At 39.9% G+C, this 20,650-nt stretch overlaps 1 protein-coding gene across 7 annotated transcripts in view; it reads left to right on the top strand.

Moving 5' to 3' along the window:
• ACSL6 (acyl-CoA synthetase long chain family member 6) overlaps positions 1–17,114 on the top strand; it is a 49,952-nt gene extending 32,838 nt beyond the window's left edge. For 6 of the 7 annotated variants that reach the window (XM_070933917.1, XM_070933915.1, XM_070933921.1 and 3 more), the window contains 8 exons: positions 5,017–5,112; positions 6,020–6,092; positions 6,620–6,708; positions 8,609–8,725; positions 9,440–9,583; positions 10,095–10,196; positions 16,295–16,366; positions 16,974–17,114. In XM_070933917.1, coding sequence (XP_070790018.1) covers positions 5,017–5,112; positions 6,020–6,092; positions 6,620–6,708; positions 8,609–8,725; positions 9,440–9,583; positions 10,095–10,196; positions 16,295–16,366; positions 16,974–17,114 — 834 coding nt within the window. The remainder of the gene's footprint in view (positions 1–5,016; positions 5,113–6,019; positions 6,093–6,619; positions 6,709–8,608; positions 8,726–9,439; positions 9,584–10,094; positions 10,197–16,294; positions 16,367–16,973) is intronic. The other variant, XM_070933922.1, reaches the window with a different exon arrangement.
• The last annotated feature ends 3,536 nt before the right edge of the window (positions 17,115–20,650 follow it).

Below are 20,650 nucleotides of genomic sequence, written 5' to 3'. Positions count from 1 at the left end.
TGGCACCCCACATATAAGGGGCCTCGGGGTCGACCTCTGCCCCCCTGTCAACACAGACTGCGACCGGTCAGAGAGAAAGGAGGAGAACCACTGTAGAACAGTGCCCCCCACCCCCAACCCTTCCAACCGGTGCAGCATGATATCATGATCGATGGTATCAAAAGCCGCTGAGAGGTCTAATAGGACAAGGACTGAGGAGCAACCCCTGTCTCGAGCCCTCCAGAGATCATCAACCAATGCGACCAATGCTGTCTCTGTGCTGTACCCGGGCCTGAATCCCGACTGGAACGGATCTAGATAATTCGATTCATCCAGGTACTGAGGCAGTTGTCGTGCAACCACACTCTCAACAACCTTTGCAACAAAGCGAAGGTTGGAGACAGGACGATAATTTGCTAATACAGCTGGATCCAGGGAGGGCTTCTTGAGGAGGGGCCTCACCACCGCCTCTTTCAAGACGGTGGGAAAGACACCCTCACTCAAAGAAGCATTTATAATCTCCTGGAGCCAGCCTCGTGTCACCTCCCGGGAGGCCAGTACCAACCAGGATGGACACGGGTCCAATAAACATGTGGTCGCCTTTAGTCTGTTCAGTATCCTGTCCACGCTTTCGGGAGTCACAGGATCAAACTTTTCCCAAATAATATTCTCAGGACCTGCCCCTGTCATCTCCTCTGGATCAATCCAGTCAGAGTCTAGCTGTTCACGAATCTGAGCAATTTTGTCATACAGATATTGTACAAAATCCTCAGCTCTACCCTCCAAGGGGTCTTCCCGCATCTCTTGATGGAGCAGAGAGCGGGTCACCCTAAACAGGGCAGCTGGGCGATTATCTGATGACGCAATAAGAGTAGAAAAGTAGTTACTCTTCTCTACTCTTATCGCCACTAGGTAATTCTTAATATGAGATCTTACCAGTGTTCGGTCGGATTCAGAACGACTAGCCCTCCAACTGCTCTCTAGGCGTCTTTTCCGGCGCTTCATCTCCCTCAGCTCCTCAGTATACCAAGGAGCCAGGTGAGACCGGTGCCGGGTCAGAGGCCGCAAAGGCACGACTCGGTCTAAAGCATCAGCCGCCGCCCTATCCCAGGCGGCCACTAAGTCCTCAGCCGAGTCGTGTGCTAGAACCTCAGGAAATGGCCCAAGCTCCATCTGGAATCTCTCAGGATCCATCAGGCGCCTGGGGCGGAACCACCTGGTCGGTTCCGCCTCCCTGCGGCGGGGTGTGGCGGTTCGAAGGTCCAGGCGAAGGAGGGAGTGATCTGACCATGACAAGGGTTCAATCACTATATCCCCTATCTCGAGATCACTCAACCACTGTCCAGAGACAAAAACAAGGTCCAGTGTGTGTCCCCCCATGTGAGTAGAGCCATAAATTAACTGGATCAGGTCCATAGCCGTCATGGAAGCCATGAACTCCCGAGCCACCTCAGATGTCTCGCCAACTGATGACAGGTTAAAATCCCCCATGACCATAAGCCTGGGGGTGTCAACAGCCACCGCGGCTATAACATCAAGCAGCTCAGGCAGGGCTGCTGCCACATGGCAGGGAGCCAGGTACGTGACTAGCAAGCCCAACTGCACCCTATGACCCCACTTCACAAGAAGGGACTCACATCCAGCCGTCTGAGGAACAGTGGCCTCCCTTGGTCCAAGACCCTCGTTAATAACAACCGCCACCCCTCCGCCCCTCCCCTGAGACCTTGGCTGATGGAAAGCACGGAAACCTGGTGGGCACATATCAACAAGGGGGGCTCCCCCTTCCTGGCCCAACCAGGTCTCCGTAATACCCGCCAGGTCCGCACCCCCCTCCTGAATAAGATCACAAATGAGGGGGGCTTTATTTACCACGGACCTGGCATTGCACAGCATCAGCCGAAGGCCTGGGGCCCGAGGTTCCCTACAACCTGGGGAACGAGAAGAGCTTTGAGGGTCGGAGCGCGCCACCGCTTGTAAACAGCGAGGACGCACTCCCGTAGGATGATGTGGCCCCCTGCTCCCGCCATATCTGCCCCTCCCACCTACAGTATCGATGTTATGGGCATCTGTATCGTAAGATCTAATCATCTCCTTGACCCCAGAGTTCACACCTCCCATGCCATGCCCTACGGCTGGCCCAGATACCCTCCCCCGCGGGTCTTCCCCCGAACCCACGTAATCTACCCCCCTCCCAGAATCCCTTAAAATCTTATTAAGAAATTTCCCTAAAAACCCCCATAACCCTCTTTTTGCTGTATGCCATCTCTCCGGACTCCAAAGTCCGTCATCGAGATAGGCCCTCGATAAAGAAGAGGGCCAGACCTGCGAGAGGGGGGCATCTCGCAGTTTGAGGAGTTCTCCCAATGAGTACATTTTGTAGCTAGATAGTCTATAGCTGGTAGGCATGTCCTAGTTATCCAGGGTCCTGTGGAGAGAGTATCAATTAGAGGTACAAGTCATTTTAGTCCTGCTGAACTCTCATATCAGCGGTAGAAAGAGCCATTTTGAACTCAGATGTGAACATCGATCACCCTCTCACGGCAACCAGATATAAAGGAGAAAAACAGCAGCTATAGTCCTGTTCTTTCAATGTTGTACCTAGGCATAGATGGAATAGCCAATCCTTGAGATTAGAGATACGGATAGTCTGTGGGAAATATATATAGTAGGCGAAAATCCAGGGAGACTCAGATGAAATAAAAGTAAGGAAATTCTCATCCTGATATACAGGAAACACCAAACCTGGATAGCAAATGATTCACAAAAAGCCGAATATCCGGTCATAAAAGGGCGGTAGGAGATAAAAATACAGGAGGGGAGATGGAATAAGGCAGTCACTTTGTAGAAGCAAAGCCCCCATGATAGATATAACAATCATTTCTAATCTCCTTAGCTTTCTTTAGGTCTTTTATGCATGAAGGTTTAACCCCCCCCCCATAGAAAGAGAGAGGGGAGGCCTCTGGGATGGTAATCCAGAGCTGGCCCGACAATGGAAGGATCAGCATCTTTCCATTGCCCAGGAGATCAGTTGAAAATAAATAAGAAAGGTCCCTATTCTCCTTTCTGAGGCCTCTTTGGTCTCTAAATTGCTTTGGTTTTTGCTGCCTGTAACTGCCAACTGTAACTGCTATTTCGGGCGCCATTTTGGAATTTTAAACTGCCACCACCATCGGCCTCCTCCGCACCGATTTCGCCCACTGCCGGCCTCTGCAGGCAACCTCCAATCTTGCCAAGGGTCTAACGAAGTCAGCCCAGGGTGCCAGACAGTCATCGCAGCTGTATATCGCCATCCATCCGGCAGCCTCTGATGAATGTAGGGCCGGCTGTCATGAAGCTATCAGCCCAAATTCGCTGACTCAAATCCCACCAGCACTGCCCATCTCATTATAAGCTGTTTCAGAGAGCGAAGCCACAAAACCGCTCTCCTAGAAGGTCTTCCGGAGCCGAAAATGCTCCCATCGGATCGGCAAATCAGCCCTCTCAACACACCATGGGCCATAGATGGGTAATTGGCCCTAAGGACCCCCAACTGTCAGGACATTACCCCCGTAAAACCGGAGCTCCATCGGGAGTCGCCATCTTGGGCATGTGCGAGGGTTCCAAATTCCAAATTCCAATTTTGAGTTATTATTGATCCTTTTTGGCAGATTAGGGGATGTTAATAACAGTACTGGAGAATGAAGATTGGAAAGTACATTAAGTCCTGAAATACAGTACACATATTTAAATCGTCTTTGAATCTCATTAAAAAATGGGTCCCTTCATGATTTCAACCATACCCCGCTAATCTAAACAATATATAGTAACTGCTTTCCCCACTTCTTGTTTTCTTTGGAAACTGAGCTCTTTCCAATATAACTGAAGGGAAATGTATTGTGGGAACCAATAATATATTAGCAATACGGGTAGTCCTCAACTTTCTGATGTTCTGATGGGAGGTACTTGGGATCTGCATTCAAAGTCCTGATGGTTCCTTCCCTATAGGCACATGACTGCACTTTGGTCGCTGGGCAATTGGGCTGCATTTACGGTTGTTTGCAGTGTCTGTGGTTGTGTAACCATGTTTTATGATGTCTTTGCTGAAAATTGGCATTTACTTCCATTTTTTTGGCAAAACTGCATCCATAGCTAGCAATAGCAATAGCACTTAGACTTATATACTGCTTCACAGTGCTTTACAGTTCTCCCTAAGCAGTTTACAGAGTCAGCTTATTGACCCCAACAATCTGGTCCTCATTTTACCAACCTCAGAAGGAGGGAAGGATGAGTCAACCTTGAGCTTGGTGAGATTCAGACTGCCAAACTGCTGGCAATCACCAGTCAGCAGAAGTAGCCTGCAGTACTGCATTCTAACCACTGCACCACCATGGCTCATACCCGTTGATTAGTTTAATGACTGTGGCAGTTGCATAACAATTGCAGATTCACTTAACGATTGTGATGATTCACTTAAAAACTTCTGCAAAATAGGTTGTAAAATCGGGTTGGTCACATGGCCAACTTGCTTTATGACCATCACGAGTTACAATTGTGCTAGGCAGGCTCCATTACCATCCTAACTTGAGGATTACTTGTATCCAGGCATTCAGAACTGTAGCAAAATTTATCTTGCAAGCAGCAACGAGCAGTCCCACTTATGTCTTGGACAGACCTTTGACCTTTGTCTTTGCACATTGTGGACAGTCCTGCAGACACTTTTCTTTTAATTATTTTATTACCAGGGCTTATATACCACTCCAGTTAAATGTGGCTCTGAGCCGTGTATACACCATGATCCAGCACTCAGATTCAGAGAAGCCTAGCAAAACAGAAAACCTAAAATCAACTCTCCCACCATTCTTGGTGCCAGAGTTTCTGGAGTCGCATATTTATCAATGCTTCCTGCAAAAGCCTTTTGGAAAGTCTGAAAGAATAGTAAAGATGGAATTAGCTTTGTGGGGAGTAAGGTTGCTTATACGGAGAATGTTGCTATTTTCTCAAAGTAATAAATGATAAGATGATACTATGTTGTATTTCAGAATTGTGTTTATCTAACAGGCAAACCTCGGTGGTTGTGTTAGGATGATTGTTACTGGAGCTGCTCCTGCTTCACCTACAGTTCTGGGTTTCCTTCGAGCGGCATTAGGATGTCAGGTAGGAATTGCTAGAGGATTATTAGATGTACCTTTTCTGTAATTCTACCTAAGGATCAGGTGGGGATCAGATACATTCATAATAGAAATTGTCACTATTCTAACAAGATCAATCTTTTATAAGAATGTTTATGTTTTATAAGAATCGTAGGAAAGGCCAGATTTTATTTTTTCTCTCTCTCAACTTTCGCCAAATTATTAGTTTGGATCATTACAGGATGAGGCTAAATTATTATGGCAGTTGCCATTCTTCTGCCTTCCAGTTCTGCTGATTAGCTACCATCCTGAAATTATTTTTAATTTAAATTTAAGACCTTTAATGTTTTATACTGCATTTTATTCAGTATCTGTAAACCACTTTGGGCAAGATGGGCAGCATCCAAGTTTGATAAATAAATCTGTGTTTCCAGATGGTTTACAAGCCAAGCTTTTTTCCCAGGATTTTGATACAGTCACTTTCCTTTATTTAAGTAGACACATATTCAAACTCTCAGGGGTTCAAGGACACCTTGGACCCAGACTGACAATGCCCTCTTCCTTTCTTTGCAGGAATAAATGATACTTCTTCCTTAGTCCAGGCAGAGTTTACAGCATTAGCCCTCAGAAATGTTATTATTGGTGGCTATCAATAATTCAGCTCTCAGCCACTTAATTTTTTTCCTGGCCTAGCAACAAAATCCAAAAACCTTTTCCACTCCACTTTCTTAGTTTATAAGAAGAAAGAACATTAACCACCATTTATAATTTCTTTATTTCAAGAACAAAAAGTTTGGCTCATACAGGGGCAGTGTCAGTGACTCTGAATGATAGAATTTTCCCTTCTGAGCACAGCAGAGAACTTTACTTTTCCCAATTTTTAAATAAAATGCTAACATTAGTGTCTTGTTTAAACAATGTTTCTTTGACAGGTTTATGAAGGCTATGGTCAAACAGAGTGTACAGCTGGGTGTACCTTCACCACTCCAGGAGATTGGACATCAGGTAACAACGAGGCAGGAGCTTCATAAAAGACAGGTGAATGTGGTCATGTAAGGTTGAAAGCACCAAGACCAGAATCCTAAAACATGCTGGCCTGCAGGACAATTATCTATTTAGGCTGCTTCTGACTCATTTAATGTCCTCTGCCAAACAGGCAAGTTCTTTTTAAAACCAATCAATAATTTACCTCCGGTGGAAAGTGTAAGTAATGCTAAGCAAAATGCTCTTATGTAAATCTCTGTAATCATGTAGCTTATTGGGATTCTAGCTTCAGTATCTGTGATAAATTGCAGGTCTATTTCTGTACTGTTTTTCCGCCCTCTTCAGGGAAAGACAAACCGTGGGTGTATAGGCTGCTTCCTCTACCAATCTCACTGTGAGATACTGTGATTTTGTAATTAATTTTTTTCACTCAATTACACATACCTGACTTCCACTATTTCATTAATATGCAGATAACTATGTGATAACGATCTGCTGTGGTTTTTACTTTTTTAAGAAAACCACATATTTCTTCATTTGATTTTCAGGCCATGTTGGAGCACCTCTGCCTTGTAATTTAATTAAACTGGTGGATGTTGAAGAACTGAATTACTTTTCTTCCAAAGGAGAGGGAGAGGTAATGTGTGTGTACAGTATTGGTATTTCTTCATTTCTGTTTCTTAGCTGCAGATTTAAACGCACCATTTATCATAAATAAGAGCTGTAGAATAGGAACCAAAATAGAGCATTTCAAGATGTTCCATTAAACTAGATTGAAAAGGAATTTGCTAGATGTAAAGCAAATGGTCAAGTCACGTTCTTAACTTTCTTTTTAAAAGGTTTTGATGGTCTACTTGATAGTAACAAGAATGTTCCTAACCAATATGGGAAGGAACATGGATTGCTCTCTGCAATATTAAAGCACTGTAGGTTATAGGGTGGCCTATTATATCTTCCTGCATTAATGAAAGTCAGTCCTTGCAAGCTTTCTTAGTGTAGTGCAGTGTTTCTTAATTTCTTTTCTCACTGCACCAGGGATGGGTTCTACTTATTTTTACTACTGGTTTGCAGCAGGGCAAGCACAGAAGCGTTTTGATGACGTCAGGGTTGGTGGGCGGAACCTCCCACCAGTTTTACTACGACCCGGGGGCAACCCACTGCATTCTTTCTACCTTTAAAAATTATGAAGGATCCCCAAAAGATCTTGTTTGTATGAGTTATATTTATTAATATTTGCCATATTAAAATTTTTAATTGATGAATTTGTAGAATGTTTGTTGAATTGTTTCAAAAAACAGTATTAAATCCATTAGATATTAATATACTGTATTATATTTTATTCACAAATAAATCCCTTTAACAAATAAAATATAATAATAATAAGAGTGACCTTGTTTTACATGATTGCAAAATATCTTCAGTACCTGGCAAATATTTTTGATTTTGCAGACTTCTGAGGTTTTGGAGGACCCTCCAGTGGTTCTTGGGGCAATTTAAGAAATACAGCAATCCCTTTTGCTTTTGCTGCTCCAGAACTGGTTCTCTGAAAGTAATGTCAAAAGAAGACTTTCTGGGAGTGAATATGGAACCCCCAAACCTCCCTGGCCTGGTTGCACTCACACTGGGCTATGGTGGCCAATTACCTGCCCACCAAGCTCCCTGGGACTTGCAATTTCCTGCCAGCTTCCCCATTGAGATTGCTTTTTGGAAGTAAGCAAGAAGTTGCCAGGAGGTCCTTGCTTAATGATGGCAGTGGGAACTTCTGGGATTGCCATTGCTAAATGATGCAGTCACATCTTATTGCACATTATGACCTCATTGTTTAGTGATGGAAATTCCAGTCCCAATTACCATTGTTAACCAATGGTAATTGTAATCCATCTGCATAATAGTGATAGTAGAGCAGAGAACAGTTGTTCACCTCTTATCAGGGTTAGATCATTATTTATTACGGTTCGTCACACAGTCAGCCAGATGTTAATCTGGATTTGGCATTTTTATTCACTTATTGAGTCGTCCTTAAGGATCTAGGATAGGCAGATGTGAAAGTTGATGATATTAAAGGCATCATCACAGGATGTAAGCTGTTCCGAGTAAAGCTGTTTTTTGTAATTGACCGGTGATTTTGTCAATGCCAGCAGTGTTCAAGTGGTGCTCCAGCTATTTTGGGATTATTATTATTATTTATTAAACTTGTATGCCATATTGATTAGTACTTGTTTGATTTCTATCAAAATTTTATTTATAATACTCTACTCTGCAAAATTCAAACAACTTTTGGCAGCTTACAGGCAATGGTGAATAAGGCTGGCAGCACTGGTTTGCTGAAGCAGTTGGGAATATCAGCCCAAATTAATGTTTGAAGTCCCTTTACAGTCTGTAAATGCTTCTTTATGGGAGATTGCCATATTAGTCTCTTGCCCTAACAGCACATAACCTAATTAGTTCTCATTACAAAAATGTTTGCTTCACATCTAGCACTGTTTTGTAAACAGTAAACTCTTTACTACTGTTAAGAGCACGTTGATCTCTTTCAGATCTGTGTCAAAGGTCCCAATGTTTTCAAGGGCTACTTAAAAGATAAAGAGAGAACAGCTGAAGCCTTGGACAAGGATGGCTGGCTTCATACAGGGGACATTGGAAAGTGGCTGTCTGTATGTACTGAACTGCTAACTTCATTACTGCATTAAGAATAAAGTTGAAAAGCAACATCTTCATTGATTTGGGACATTTTTGGAAATAATAAAGGGATAAATAAGTTGGGCACCAGTGTTTATGTATATATAGATGACGAGATACTGTAATGTAGTAAGGAAGTTATGGGGGTTTCTCCAAGGAGATTTGAGTTTAATTTGTTCACCCTTTTGGTGGTTCAGGTTGTTGTTATTTGTTAGCTTTATGGTCATTTCTCCATGAACTCAGTCAGAGGGTGGGAAGTACCCTTCATTGTCTCCCCAATTCCAATCTTATGAAGTAGGTTGAGTGAGACAGATTGACCACAAATGACCATATCTCTATGGCTGAGGATGGATTAGAACCTAAATCTCCCCAGTCCTCCTGCAAACTGAGCCACTATAACACATTGACTCTTTTATTGAGGGGTCTTCAGAGAAAAGACAGACTATTCATGTGATTGAATACAGTGTTAACCAAAACCATTTACTAGATGGAAAGCCTCATTCATAATAGCAGATTTTTTTTCTGTTAAGTAAGTATAGGGTTGTACTGTATGCTGCCAGTTTTCCTAAACTGTGGAGATAATTTTAGCTCCTCTTACCATTCCCAAAATGTAAAATAAGTTGAAAACTATTGCCTAATAATTTTTCTTAGATCAATGTAATTGGTTTTTTTTTTTTGTTTACTCACAGAATGGGACACTCAAAATCATCGATCGAAAAAAACATATATTTAAATTGGCTCAGGGAGAATACATTGCACCAGAAAAAATAGAAAATATCTACATTCGTAGTGAACCTGTGTCCCAAATATATGTGCACGGAGATAGTTTACAGGTAACTGTTGGCATTTCTGTATTTTAGTCAAGTTTCTCTTCCTGTTTTATAATTTGAAATCTCTATTGTGACTTCCTGTAAAGTTAAGCAAAGTAGATAGCTCTTTTCTTCTGTGGTACACTACTTCCGTATTACAAGTGTGGCTTAGTTGTCTCAAGATAATTATTTGTTTTCTTTTCACATATATGAAATATAGGTACATTACTTTATGCCTAGTATAATGTGGAGAATGGATATTGCCTGATGGTGCCACAAGTCTTCTGGAATAAGTTCAGTTATTAGAAACTGCTATTTTGCTGATGCAAGAGGCATTTCAGAATAAGTAGCAAGTGGAGGTGTGCAAACATTTTCAAATTTGAAATGACCCATTTCAGTTGTTTTGAGCATGAAACATCTGTTTTCATTTAATACATCTGCTTTCATTCAATAATGGCTGGTTTAACCATTTGGGGACCATGGGACTAAGCTGAAAACCTGAGTCACAAATATGGCTTCCAATTTTACCTCGCAGGCCTTTCTGGTGGGGATAGTTGTACCAGATGCTGAAGTCATGCCAGGTTGGGCCAAGAAAAGAGGCTTTCATGGAACTTTTACAGAACTTTGCAGCAATGAGGTACGTGCTCTTCTGCCTATGCTTTCTAGTCCAAATACACAAGTACAATGCTCCTTTAGCAAGATTATGCAAGTAAGAGGCACAGATGAAAATTTTAGTTGGATCAGAATTTCTCAGGGTACTATAAAGAATTCTGCGGGAGACAGCTTTTGTTAAAATGAAGGGTACAACATGATAGCTTGTAACAACTTCCTAAGAATGGGAAGGAGATTACTCTGAATGGTACATTATGCAGAACATGATGTAAGAAGGGCCATATGTATGCAATTGTACATGTCAAATGTTTGGAACACCATTCATGCTCTATGAGTTAATGTCTGATGTCATAATAGTGGTACAACTTAAAATATTTCATATAAACCATTCATTTATTTAGGAGGTCACCTAACTCCAGAATGACAATAGATAACTATCAAAACCAAAAATCAGTAGAGGTAGAATCTGAAACTTTCAGTCAATATCCCATATTAAAAACAAACAACAGAGTTCTATTCCCAAAGCCTGGGAGAACAATTATATCAGGAAGGAGCATGGAAACTTCATTAGGGTGGGAGCTACTGGATTAATGAATAGGTATTATTCTGCAGGGCAGGTGCTGTAATAAGAGAAGGTATGTTTCTTGGATCTGATTAGATGCCATGGCTTAATTCAAGGGACCTGAAGTGTAACCAAGTCTGCTCTGGATTCTACAATTAGAATTCTGTGTTAAACTGCTGGTGACTCAGCAGACTGATAGCACTGTGATTAACACCAGCTGTCTGCAATTACTGTAAGTTCGAATCTCACCAGGCTCAAGGTTGACTCAGCCTTCCATCCTTTCTAAGGTAGGTAAATTGAGGACCCAGTTTGTGGGGGCAATAAGCTGACTTTGTATAAATATACAAAAGTATGAAGGCTATTGCTTAACGCATTGTAAGCCGCCCTGAGTCTCCGGAGAAGGGCGGCATATAAATCAAATTTTAAAAAAAAATGTAGGTGGTTTCATCAAATTCCTTTGAAGAAAGATTAGTATCTATGGCAGGGGTCCCCAATATTTCGGACCTCAGGGACCATTAAATTCATAATTTTAAATACCACGGACCACTAATATGATCTGCCTAATGACCGGCTGGATGGCTGTGGCTAGTTGGTCATGTGACTGGGTGGACGTGGCCAACTCCATGTTACTCACATTGGTGGGCGCCTCATCGGCCTCTACTCACCCCTACCCTGCCAGTTACACTTCGCCTCCCCGCCCGGGCTCCTTAGGGCCCCAACAGGGAGCAGTTGTTGGAGCTAAGCAGCCACTACGAGATAGAGTTGGCAAAACAGCTGGCTTAGTTCAAATTGGATCTGACCGAGAAGGAGGCTCAGCAGAAGCACCTCACTGAGAACTACGAGCATAGGCTTTCCAAGCAGAGGGAAGACCTGCAGGAGTGCAAGGCCAAGTACCGGCGCCTGGAGGCTCAGCGGGCTGAGATGGTCAGTCAGTTCCAAACCATGATGCAGTCCCACTGGAACAAGGCCCTCCGGCTCTTCGCCACCAGCACAACTTCCCTCCAGCCTTTGCCCAAAGCCCCGCACCAGGAGGCTGAAGCAGACCCCAAGTCAGAATTTCTGCCCCCCTCCAACCCGCACAAAAAGACCCAGAAGAGGGATACTCTCTGCTGCAACACAAACGTTCATTGCATGTATCCGGCCCAGGGGCCATAGTTTAAGGACCCCTGATTTAGTGCAATATAAAAACATGCAAATAATTTTTCTGCAGACCACCAAAATTTTCTCATGGACCACCAGTGGTCTACGGACCACCAGTTGGTGACCACTGATCTATGGTACACCTGCTGTGAAGACACTGCATATATCCTCTTTGATTGCAAACTATACTCTGCAGAAAGGAGAATTTATTTAGATTATTTAAAAACTAAAAATATACTGCTCAAAAAAATAAAGGAAACACAAGCAGAAGACATCCGAGATCTGAATGAATGAAATAGCCTTATTAAATACTTTTGTTCTTTACATTCAGTAGTTTATATACTGCTCAAACAACTAAAGGGAACACAAAACTACTGTATGTAACGAACAAAGTATTTAATAAGGCTATTTCATTCATTCAGCTCTCGGATGTCTTCTGCTTGTGTTCCCTTTATTTTTTTTGAGCAGTGTATAATTGGGACACTCAGGAGAAACTGTCTTACTCTTTGCAGGAAATGAACCTGCATCACTAGTAAGACTGCACTCGTGATGATGATGATGATAATGTTATCATTCAATTGTGTCTGATTCTTGGCGATTCTGTGGGTCAGGTCTCTCTACATCTTCCGATTTTGCCCTGCTTCTTGAGTTTCTCTATGCCCTGGCTGGTGTCACCTTTGATGGTGTCCAGCCAGGGGTGAAATGCTCCCGGTTCGGACCGGATCACCTGATCCGGTAGTGATGGTGGCGGATGGTTCGGAGAACCGGTAGCAAAAATCCCTGCGGCGCCTCCCCCCCGCCACCATGCCCAGCTGAGCCGTACGATCATCAGAGGCTTTTTTTTTTTTTTTTACTTTTCAAAGCATTTTTTCTACAACCTCTTCCAACAAAAAAATGCTTTTAAAAGTAAAAAAAAAAAAAAAAGCCTCTGATGATTGCACGGCTCCGCTGGGATCGTCAGAGACTTTTCAAAGCATTTTTTTCTGCAACCTCTTGGCCGAAGAGGTGGTAAAAAAAATGCTTTGAAAAGTCTCTGACGATCCCAGCTGAGTTGCCTGATCATCAGAGAGGCTTTTCAAAGAATTTTTTAAAAAGCCTCTCTGACAATCCCAGCTGAGTTGCCTGATCGGCAGAGGCTTTTCAAAGCATTAGAAAAAATGCTTTGAAAAGTTTAAAAAACAAAAAGTTGGCCACGCCCACGCAGTCACATTACCACCACCACCACCAAGCCACGCCCACAGAACCAGTAGTAACAAATTTTACATTTCACCCGTGTCCAGCCATTGTGTTCTTTGGCCTGGTTTCCTAACTGTTCCCAACATACAGTAGTGGCCAAAATTGTGGAAACCTTTTGGGAAAAGTGTATTTTTGAGGTTTGATGGCTAAAAGATCCCTTTTTTTGGGGGGAATAGTACCATAAAATTATATCAATGAAAAGATAATTTAATCAAGAATGTAATGCAATAAAGTTTGTTCAATTATCTGTATTTTATGAAAAGTTGTAGCCAAATAACCAGAAAAAGGAAGCACAACTTGCTTATGTTGATATCAGGTAGCTTTCCTTCATCTGATTGTAGCCAATGAGCATGAGTGTTTAAAGAGCCAATCAGGTGTCATCTTGTTTTGGCAATAAGCCAATCAGATCACAGTAGGATTCAGTTATTGATGTCATGTATTGAAGCTGAGAAGAGGACATTTGTCAGTGTGTTATGTGATCTCTATCAAGTTGGTTAGGTTTCTTTGTGTTCTTTCATTTAGTGAGCTTGTAAACATAATAAAATTAAAGTAATGGTGCAAAGAGTTGACTGGTCGCCCAGAAAGCGATGTAAAATAGTATTATTAAGTGAACAAGGCTACAGTTATAAAGAAATTAGAAGAAAAATTGGTGGAAACTTAACCAAAGGTGGCATTTCTAAGTTTTGAAGAGGTATAAGGAGACTCAGTCACTACAAAATGACACTGATAAAGGAGGAAAAGGTGCACAACAGCAAGTGATAATAGAAGAATTAAGAGACTGTGCCTATGTGACAGAAGAAAATCATCTGGGTGTATACAAGATGATAACGTGAAGTTGAGTGCAAGGACTGTTCGGTGCAGACTACAGAAATTTGGCCTAAAATCTAGAATTCCACAAAAAAAGCCACTTTTATCTCTGAAAGGTTGAAAAGCATTACATTCTTGATTAAATTATCTTTCCATTGATATATAATTTTATGGTACTACTACCAAAAAAAATAGTGTTATTAGCCATCAAACCTCAAAAATACTTTTCCCAAAAGGTTTCCACAATTTTGGCCACTACTGTAATTGCTTTCTCCTGTGAATTCCCTTGCATAGCCAGAATAACTGAAACAGAGTTTCATGATTTTTTTTTTTCCTTCTAGTGACATGCCTGGTGTTACGTGCTCTACTACTTGGTTGTTGGTCACCTTTGCTGTCCAAGGACTCTATATCAAAGGCTATTTCAGAGTGGACAGACTATTTAAGACAGATTGGGGTTAAATGTAGGGGTGACAAATTATTGTAAATAGATTCTGTTGTTATCTTTGTATCTGTATTTGTATTGGTTTTATACTTTTCATATGGTCAGATGACTAAATCATTAAAGCAGTGGTGACATCTAAAATTTGTTACTACCGGTTCTGTGGGCGTGGCTTGGTGGGAGGGGTGTAATGTGACTGGGTGGGCGTGGCCAATTTGTTTTTTTACTTTTAAAACCATTTTTTACATGTAAAACCATGTTAAAAAATGCTTTCAAAAGGCTCTGACGATCCCAGCTGAGTTGCCTGATTGTCAGAGGGTTTTTAAAAAACCCTCTGCCGATCAGGCAACTCAGCTGGGATGTTCAGAGCTTGGTTTGTCAGAGGCATTTAAAAGAAAAAAAGCCTCTGATGATCGCGCGGCTCAGCTGGGCATGGGGGGCGCTGGCAGGGATTTTTGCTACCGGTTCTCCGAACTGCCCACCGCCATCGCTACCTACTTGTCCGAGCCGGTCCGAACCCCTGCATTAAAGTTTCTATTCTATTCCATCCCATCCCACTCTACTCCATCTGTTAGTGTAGACACAGATCAGAAGTCAAATTCAGTATAAGGCAACCTCTTCCATTCTTAAATGCCAGGCACAAAATGGCAAAAGTCTGATGAAGCCAGTATCATATAGTGTTAGGGCTAACAAAAAAACAAAAAAAAAAAAAAACTTGGAGAAAGTTAGAAAAATTCAAACATTTCTGACTGATCATTTGAATTTGGGATGGGATAAATGAGAAAGCGATGCATAGTTAAGAATGCTCAGGAAGTATGGATTACAGGCAGCTTTTTAAAAACTTTTTTATTAAATTTGTTAATTTTTAATAATGAAAATAATGTAACTTTTAGAGAAGGAATAAAAGAAATTAAAAAATGAATACATAAGAAAGAAAAAAGAAAAAAAGGAATTTCCAATTTTATAGTAGTTATAAATGCCTTTACTGTATATTTTACTGTTTTAAGATTACATCATAATTTCCTTCTTTCCATAATCTAGCCTTTCTAACAGTCAAACCCAGAAATCGAAAGTTCTTTTTTTTAAATTTCTGCAGCAAAAATTCCATAAGGGGTTTCCAGTCAGTAATAAATGAGGTCATTGTCCTTTCCCTAATCAGACAAATCATTCTTGCCATCTCTGCTAGTTCCATCATCTTTACCAACTATCCCTCCATTGTGGGTATTTCAGAATATTTCCATTTATGCACATATAATAGTCTTCCAGCAGTTATCATATAACAAATCATGTTCCATAGCTCTTTTTTAAAAAGAAAACAATACTTAAAACTTAGGTCGGTTAGGGATCTTGCCTTTACTAAATGCCTAGTGGAGGAATTGCATTATACATTTAAACTGACATAACCTTGGCAAATTATAGCATTTGAATTACTGTTTTCCTTTCAGTGGGGGTAACCCATCATGTGTGCGTTGGCCCATGAATTCTTTCAAGCCTTAATGCTAAATCCAGCATAAACGCTTGAGAAATTCAGTTCTGTTGCCCAAATAATAGTTCGTGTGATATGCAGGCATGTACATGCATGCTTGAAAAATAAAAATGAAGGGGTCTTTTTGGACATTGTATACAGGGCTTTCTACCAGGTTTTGGGACATTTCTTTTTATTGGGCAAGGAGATACAACCTTCAATTAAATCACTTAAAGGCCTCAACAAATGATAACTGAATGCAGCCAGAATTAAGAATTTGGAGAACCGGTGTGCAGAATAGGTGGGATTTAAAGTGTTACATACCTCTTTCATTGTGCCATTCCATGCCTCCTTTACTGCTACTTGTCCAACAAACAAGCACATAAAAAGGAGGAAATTATTTGAATATTAATATTCTCTTGTTGCTAAATTGAGCTTCATGGCTATAAATAGGTGTCTTATGTTGTTATTTAGGAACTGAAAGACGCTATAATGGAAGATATGGTGCAATTAGGAAAAGAAAGTGGACTTTATTCATTTGAACAGGTAAATACTGAAAAAAACATTGATGACTAAAATGAGATGAACTCCTTTTTGAGATGAATAGGAGGGGATTTTAGCAGGCCTTATATAAACCCTTACATGAGTCACTGTACTTTGTGGTTCAGCCATATATTCACTGACATTTCTATTTTTATTAAAATTTCTTTATTTAAATTTGTGTAAGAGTCACTTTCAAAAAATCTTTTGTAATAGATATCACCTATCAAAATAAGCTAAAATGAATGTATACCTCACCCAAAATGAAAGTAACAGTTGGACTCACCTTTCTTTTAACAAAATAATGGTCAACCACAAACATCTGTCAGTGATTATACAATAGAAATAAAGCATGAACTGCAGGTTAAAAGGGCTTGCTTCATACAAAACCAGAATAAAACAAAGCATATTCATATTTCATCAATTGGACTCAATGCATATAATTTTTGTTAGAAAGGTTGTAAGTTATGTTTGTTTTGCCTGATAAATTCCACAATTTATTGGCAAATTTCAGGAAGCAATCAAGTGGAGTTTTCAGATAAGGGTTTAGTTTTGTTTTTCCTTTTGATCCTTTTATACCTATATAATTTTATTTAATTTTTTAAAATTACAGGTTAAAGCAGTTTCCATCCACCCTGAAATGTTCACAGTACAAAATGGTTTGTTGACACCTACATTAAAAGCCAGGCGACCAGAGCTGAGAGAATACTTCAAGAAACAAATAGAAGACCTTTATTCAAGTATCTCCATCTGACAGCACAGGAAGGTTCTTCAGAATAATATACTCTGTAGCAATATTAGGATAATTTTGAAAATGGGAAGGATGCAGTTGACATGAATAAGCATCTGACTTTCCACATGAGCCTTCTGCTGTCTGAAGACACAGTCACTGAGTAATACTTTGCCATCTAGTTCTAGGTCCTAGAAGATTGCATAGCCCATACTGGACAACCATTAAACTTTTTAAAAGTTCCACTCCTTGAAAGTATTTGACAGGCCTTTCTTTATTAATGCGTGCAAAACTTCCTTAGCAAACAGGAAAGAAATCTGCTTTTTGTGTGACGCTCCTCTAAATCTGGATTCAGCCGTGCGATCTGTAGGATTTCCAGATGTCTCTCTGGATGGGTACTACTAAGAACTCTTTAGAAGCAGGAGGTTCTTGCCCTGATTCACAGGTATACATCATGCACGCATCTTCTTTTAAGAGTTTACCCTCCCAAGTACCACTGAGTGCATATGTAACCAAGAATTCCTCATTGCAACTGAGCTCTTAAAATTCCAGGGAGATATCTGACAAAGGCTAGTAGTCTACCTCAAATATTCTTTGATGCTCAAAGCCACAATAAATCTATTAACCTGATACAGAACTGAAAGCTGGAATTGTGTAATTGTTTTTTAAATGGCAGCTGTTATGCTCTGCATACAAAAGTTGAATTTGTTGGGGGTAATCAATTCACACACAGGAATAACTTGTATTTCATATGTATTAAATATGCTGAACCTAGTGCCACATGCTAGATGAATAGTAACTTGTGATTGTCACTATAGGGCCTCACACTTCCAAAATGGGCAAGACTTGTTTACTGGACACACTTTTGAAAGATGTTGATTGCTTTCTATTTTGGCAGCTACCCAACTGAAATTTATAAAAGGAAATCTAGTTTTTGTGAACACGCTGTATAACTTTTGTTTATGCCTTCTACTCTACATATGTTTTCCCCAAATATTTAACAGAAGAATGGGGGGACTGAGTGCCTATTTTCCCTTTGCATTGCTTTAAATTACACAACAGCATCTTGAGCAGTCTCACTTATGTAAAGATTGCTGAGATTATTGGGGACCTAATATTTAGCAAATACAGAAGGCCTCAGGATTCTAGCCATTGACGAGCTTTTTCAAGAGTTCTGCAGAAATAATTTTAAATGATATAAAGAGGATGTGGGTTGTTAAGTCAATTGGTGGGTCTCGAGTAACAGATTTAAGGTATTTTAAAGTAGACTATCCACTTCCATCTTTGGCTGAATGTACAATACAAAAACTAGAAAACTTTTAGTCCTATATTTGAGACTTCCTTTCTGTGTTCAGCCCGTGAACAATTCACTTAAATCAATATCAGAGCTTTAGTGAAGAAATTAACTGTTCTGGAGAAACTAACAAGAAAAGGTTGCTTGATCCATATGCATCAGACATTAGTTCTTCTGTGGAAATTGAAAACTTAATACTATTGGGTTTGATTCTACAGACTTAAAAGCAGAATCATTTACAAACATACTAAATAAGACGTGGCACTGTAGAACTGTTAGTATAATCCATTTTTAAAGCAAGTCTCATTTTTTATTCTTTTTTATGGTTTATTCTAAGTTCAAAGTGCTAAAGTAATGGTTGAAATTGAGTTAAATTTTGCTGAAATATTCATACTAAAATTCAGTTGATTTTTTTTTAAATGGGACACAATGAATAAATGGAAAATGTAGGCAGGACATTTATTCATATCTGTTCTATATTAACTTAAGATACTCTTTAAAAGAAATCTGCCCATTTGTTGCAGTAGGCTTGTTGCAAAAAGTACCCTTTGTGTGCCTTTTCCAATCCCTTCCCTTTCTTTTCATCGCCTAACTAAAAGATTTTACTTCGCACTTAAGAATCTGTTGTTCAGCTGTGTCCTCTAAACTGATCAATAGAGACTCTGAAGGTTAATATGGTTTGTACAAATTCCCCAAATAGGTGTCATAGCCATATCAATTGGGGATTATGAGAGCTGGAGTTTAGCATACAGTGGAGTTTAAGACAGGCTGGTATAGTTTCTTCAATTTACACTGAAAAGTGGCTGGTAGTTCCAATAATTTAGATCCAAACCTAAGCTGTAATTTTATAATAGATAAAGGAGACTCTTAATTTTTTGTATATTCATTGCAGGAAGACATAGAAATATATCTGTACCCTTTTTAACTAGATTGCTATGATGCCTGGAGATAATTATTTTAATGTTAAATTCCCAAAAACTAATATTTTGAGAAAACTGGCATACGGACTAAGCTCTATATTATTTTGATTACATAAATTCAACATTGCCAGAAATGTCTGACATGACATGTTTTACTTAGAATTATAAGTACAATCTTATATATTTATTAAAGGTTTACCGTTATTTAAAACAGTAGCTAGGAATATGTTGGGTATAATCTATCTAAATAAAATTTTGATTTAAAGAATAAATTAAGCAACCTTAAACTCTTCTTACCAAGAGGAAATTGTTTGCTTGATTATACTTTTTTATGCAAAGTAATACATTTATTTCAGTTGTACATACTCTCCTCCCCCCAACAGTTACTGAAACCGTTTTAAAGAAGACAATCTTAGAACCTCTTAACAATCTAGTGATTAAACTGTATTCTGATGCACTCAGGATCACCTTTAAGGAACATATGTTTTTTAAAAAGGGCTGAGTTGTCTGTAACTAATCAAGAAAAAGAACTTGGGCCTAATGGATAGCTTCATAAAGATGTCAAATCACAATTTCTCAGCTGAGAAAAAAACACATTCCATGCTAGGGATCATTAACAGAGGGATTGAAAATAAATCTGGCAATAATGCATACTGTAATACCTTTTCACAAATGCTATGGTTATCTCTGCATCTGAAATACTGTAGATTATGGATATCCAACCTTTTGGTCTACTTGGCCTCATTGAGTGAAAAGGAATCATTTTGGGCCACATATAAAATATATAGTATAGTTTATGTATATAAATCATGTAATAAATTTAAAAGGCTGCATTATTAGGGCCGCATGTGGCCCATTGGCTCTGGATTGGACAGAATGGTTCTGCTCATTTGATTTTTTCAAAATGTGATCAACATCTACTGGAAAAAAGTGCAGAAGACAACCAAAATTATCAGGGGCTCAAACACTTTTCTTACAAGCAAATATTAGAACATTGGAAAATTTTAGTTTAGGAAGAATGATTGAGGTGTACAAAATCATTCATGGCAGGCAGAATTGTTTTCTCTCTTTTGTCAAATCACTAAAACTAAGTCATCCTTTGAAGTTGATTGGAAGATTTAGAACAGATAAAACAGATTTAGAAACCAATTCTTCATCTAAGCAAATAATTCACCTAAGGCATTTATTACTGAAAGAAACAGACTAAATTGGATTAATGATTTTAAAGAAGAGTTGGATATATTCATGGAGGACAAATCTATCAAGTGCAATTGATTTTGAAGGCTCAAATGTTCCCTCTGGTCTCAGGGCAGCATGTCTTCAAGGGGGAACAAAAGCAGGAGAGA

This window comes from Pituophis catenifer, unplaced genomic scaffold, assembly GCF_029215685.1.
Source record: "Pituophis catenifer annectens isolate HBS135680 unplaced genomic scaffold, rPitCat1.0.hap2 SCAF_2, whole genome shotgun sequence".
Classification (NCBI taxonomy): domain Eukaryota; kingdom Metazoa; phylum Chordata; class Lepidosauria; order Squamata; family Colubridae; genus Pituophis; species Pituophis catenifer.
The sequence above is the reverse complement of the archived record's forward strand: the minus strand, read 5'-3'. Positions and strand labels throughout refer to the sequence as shown.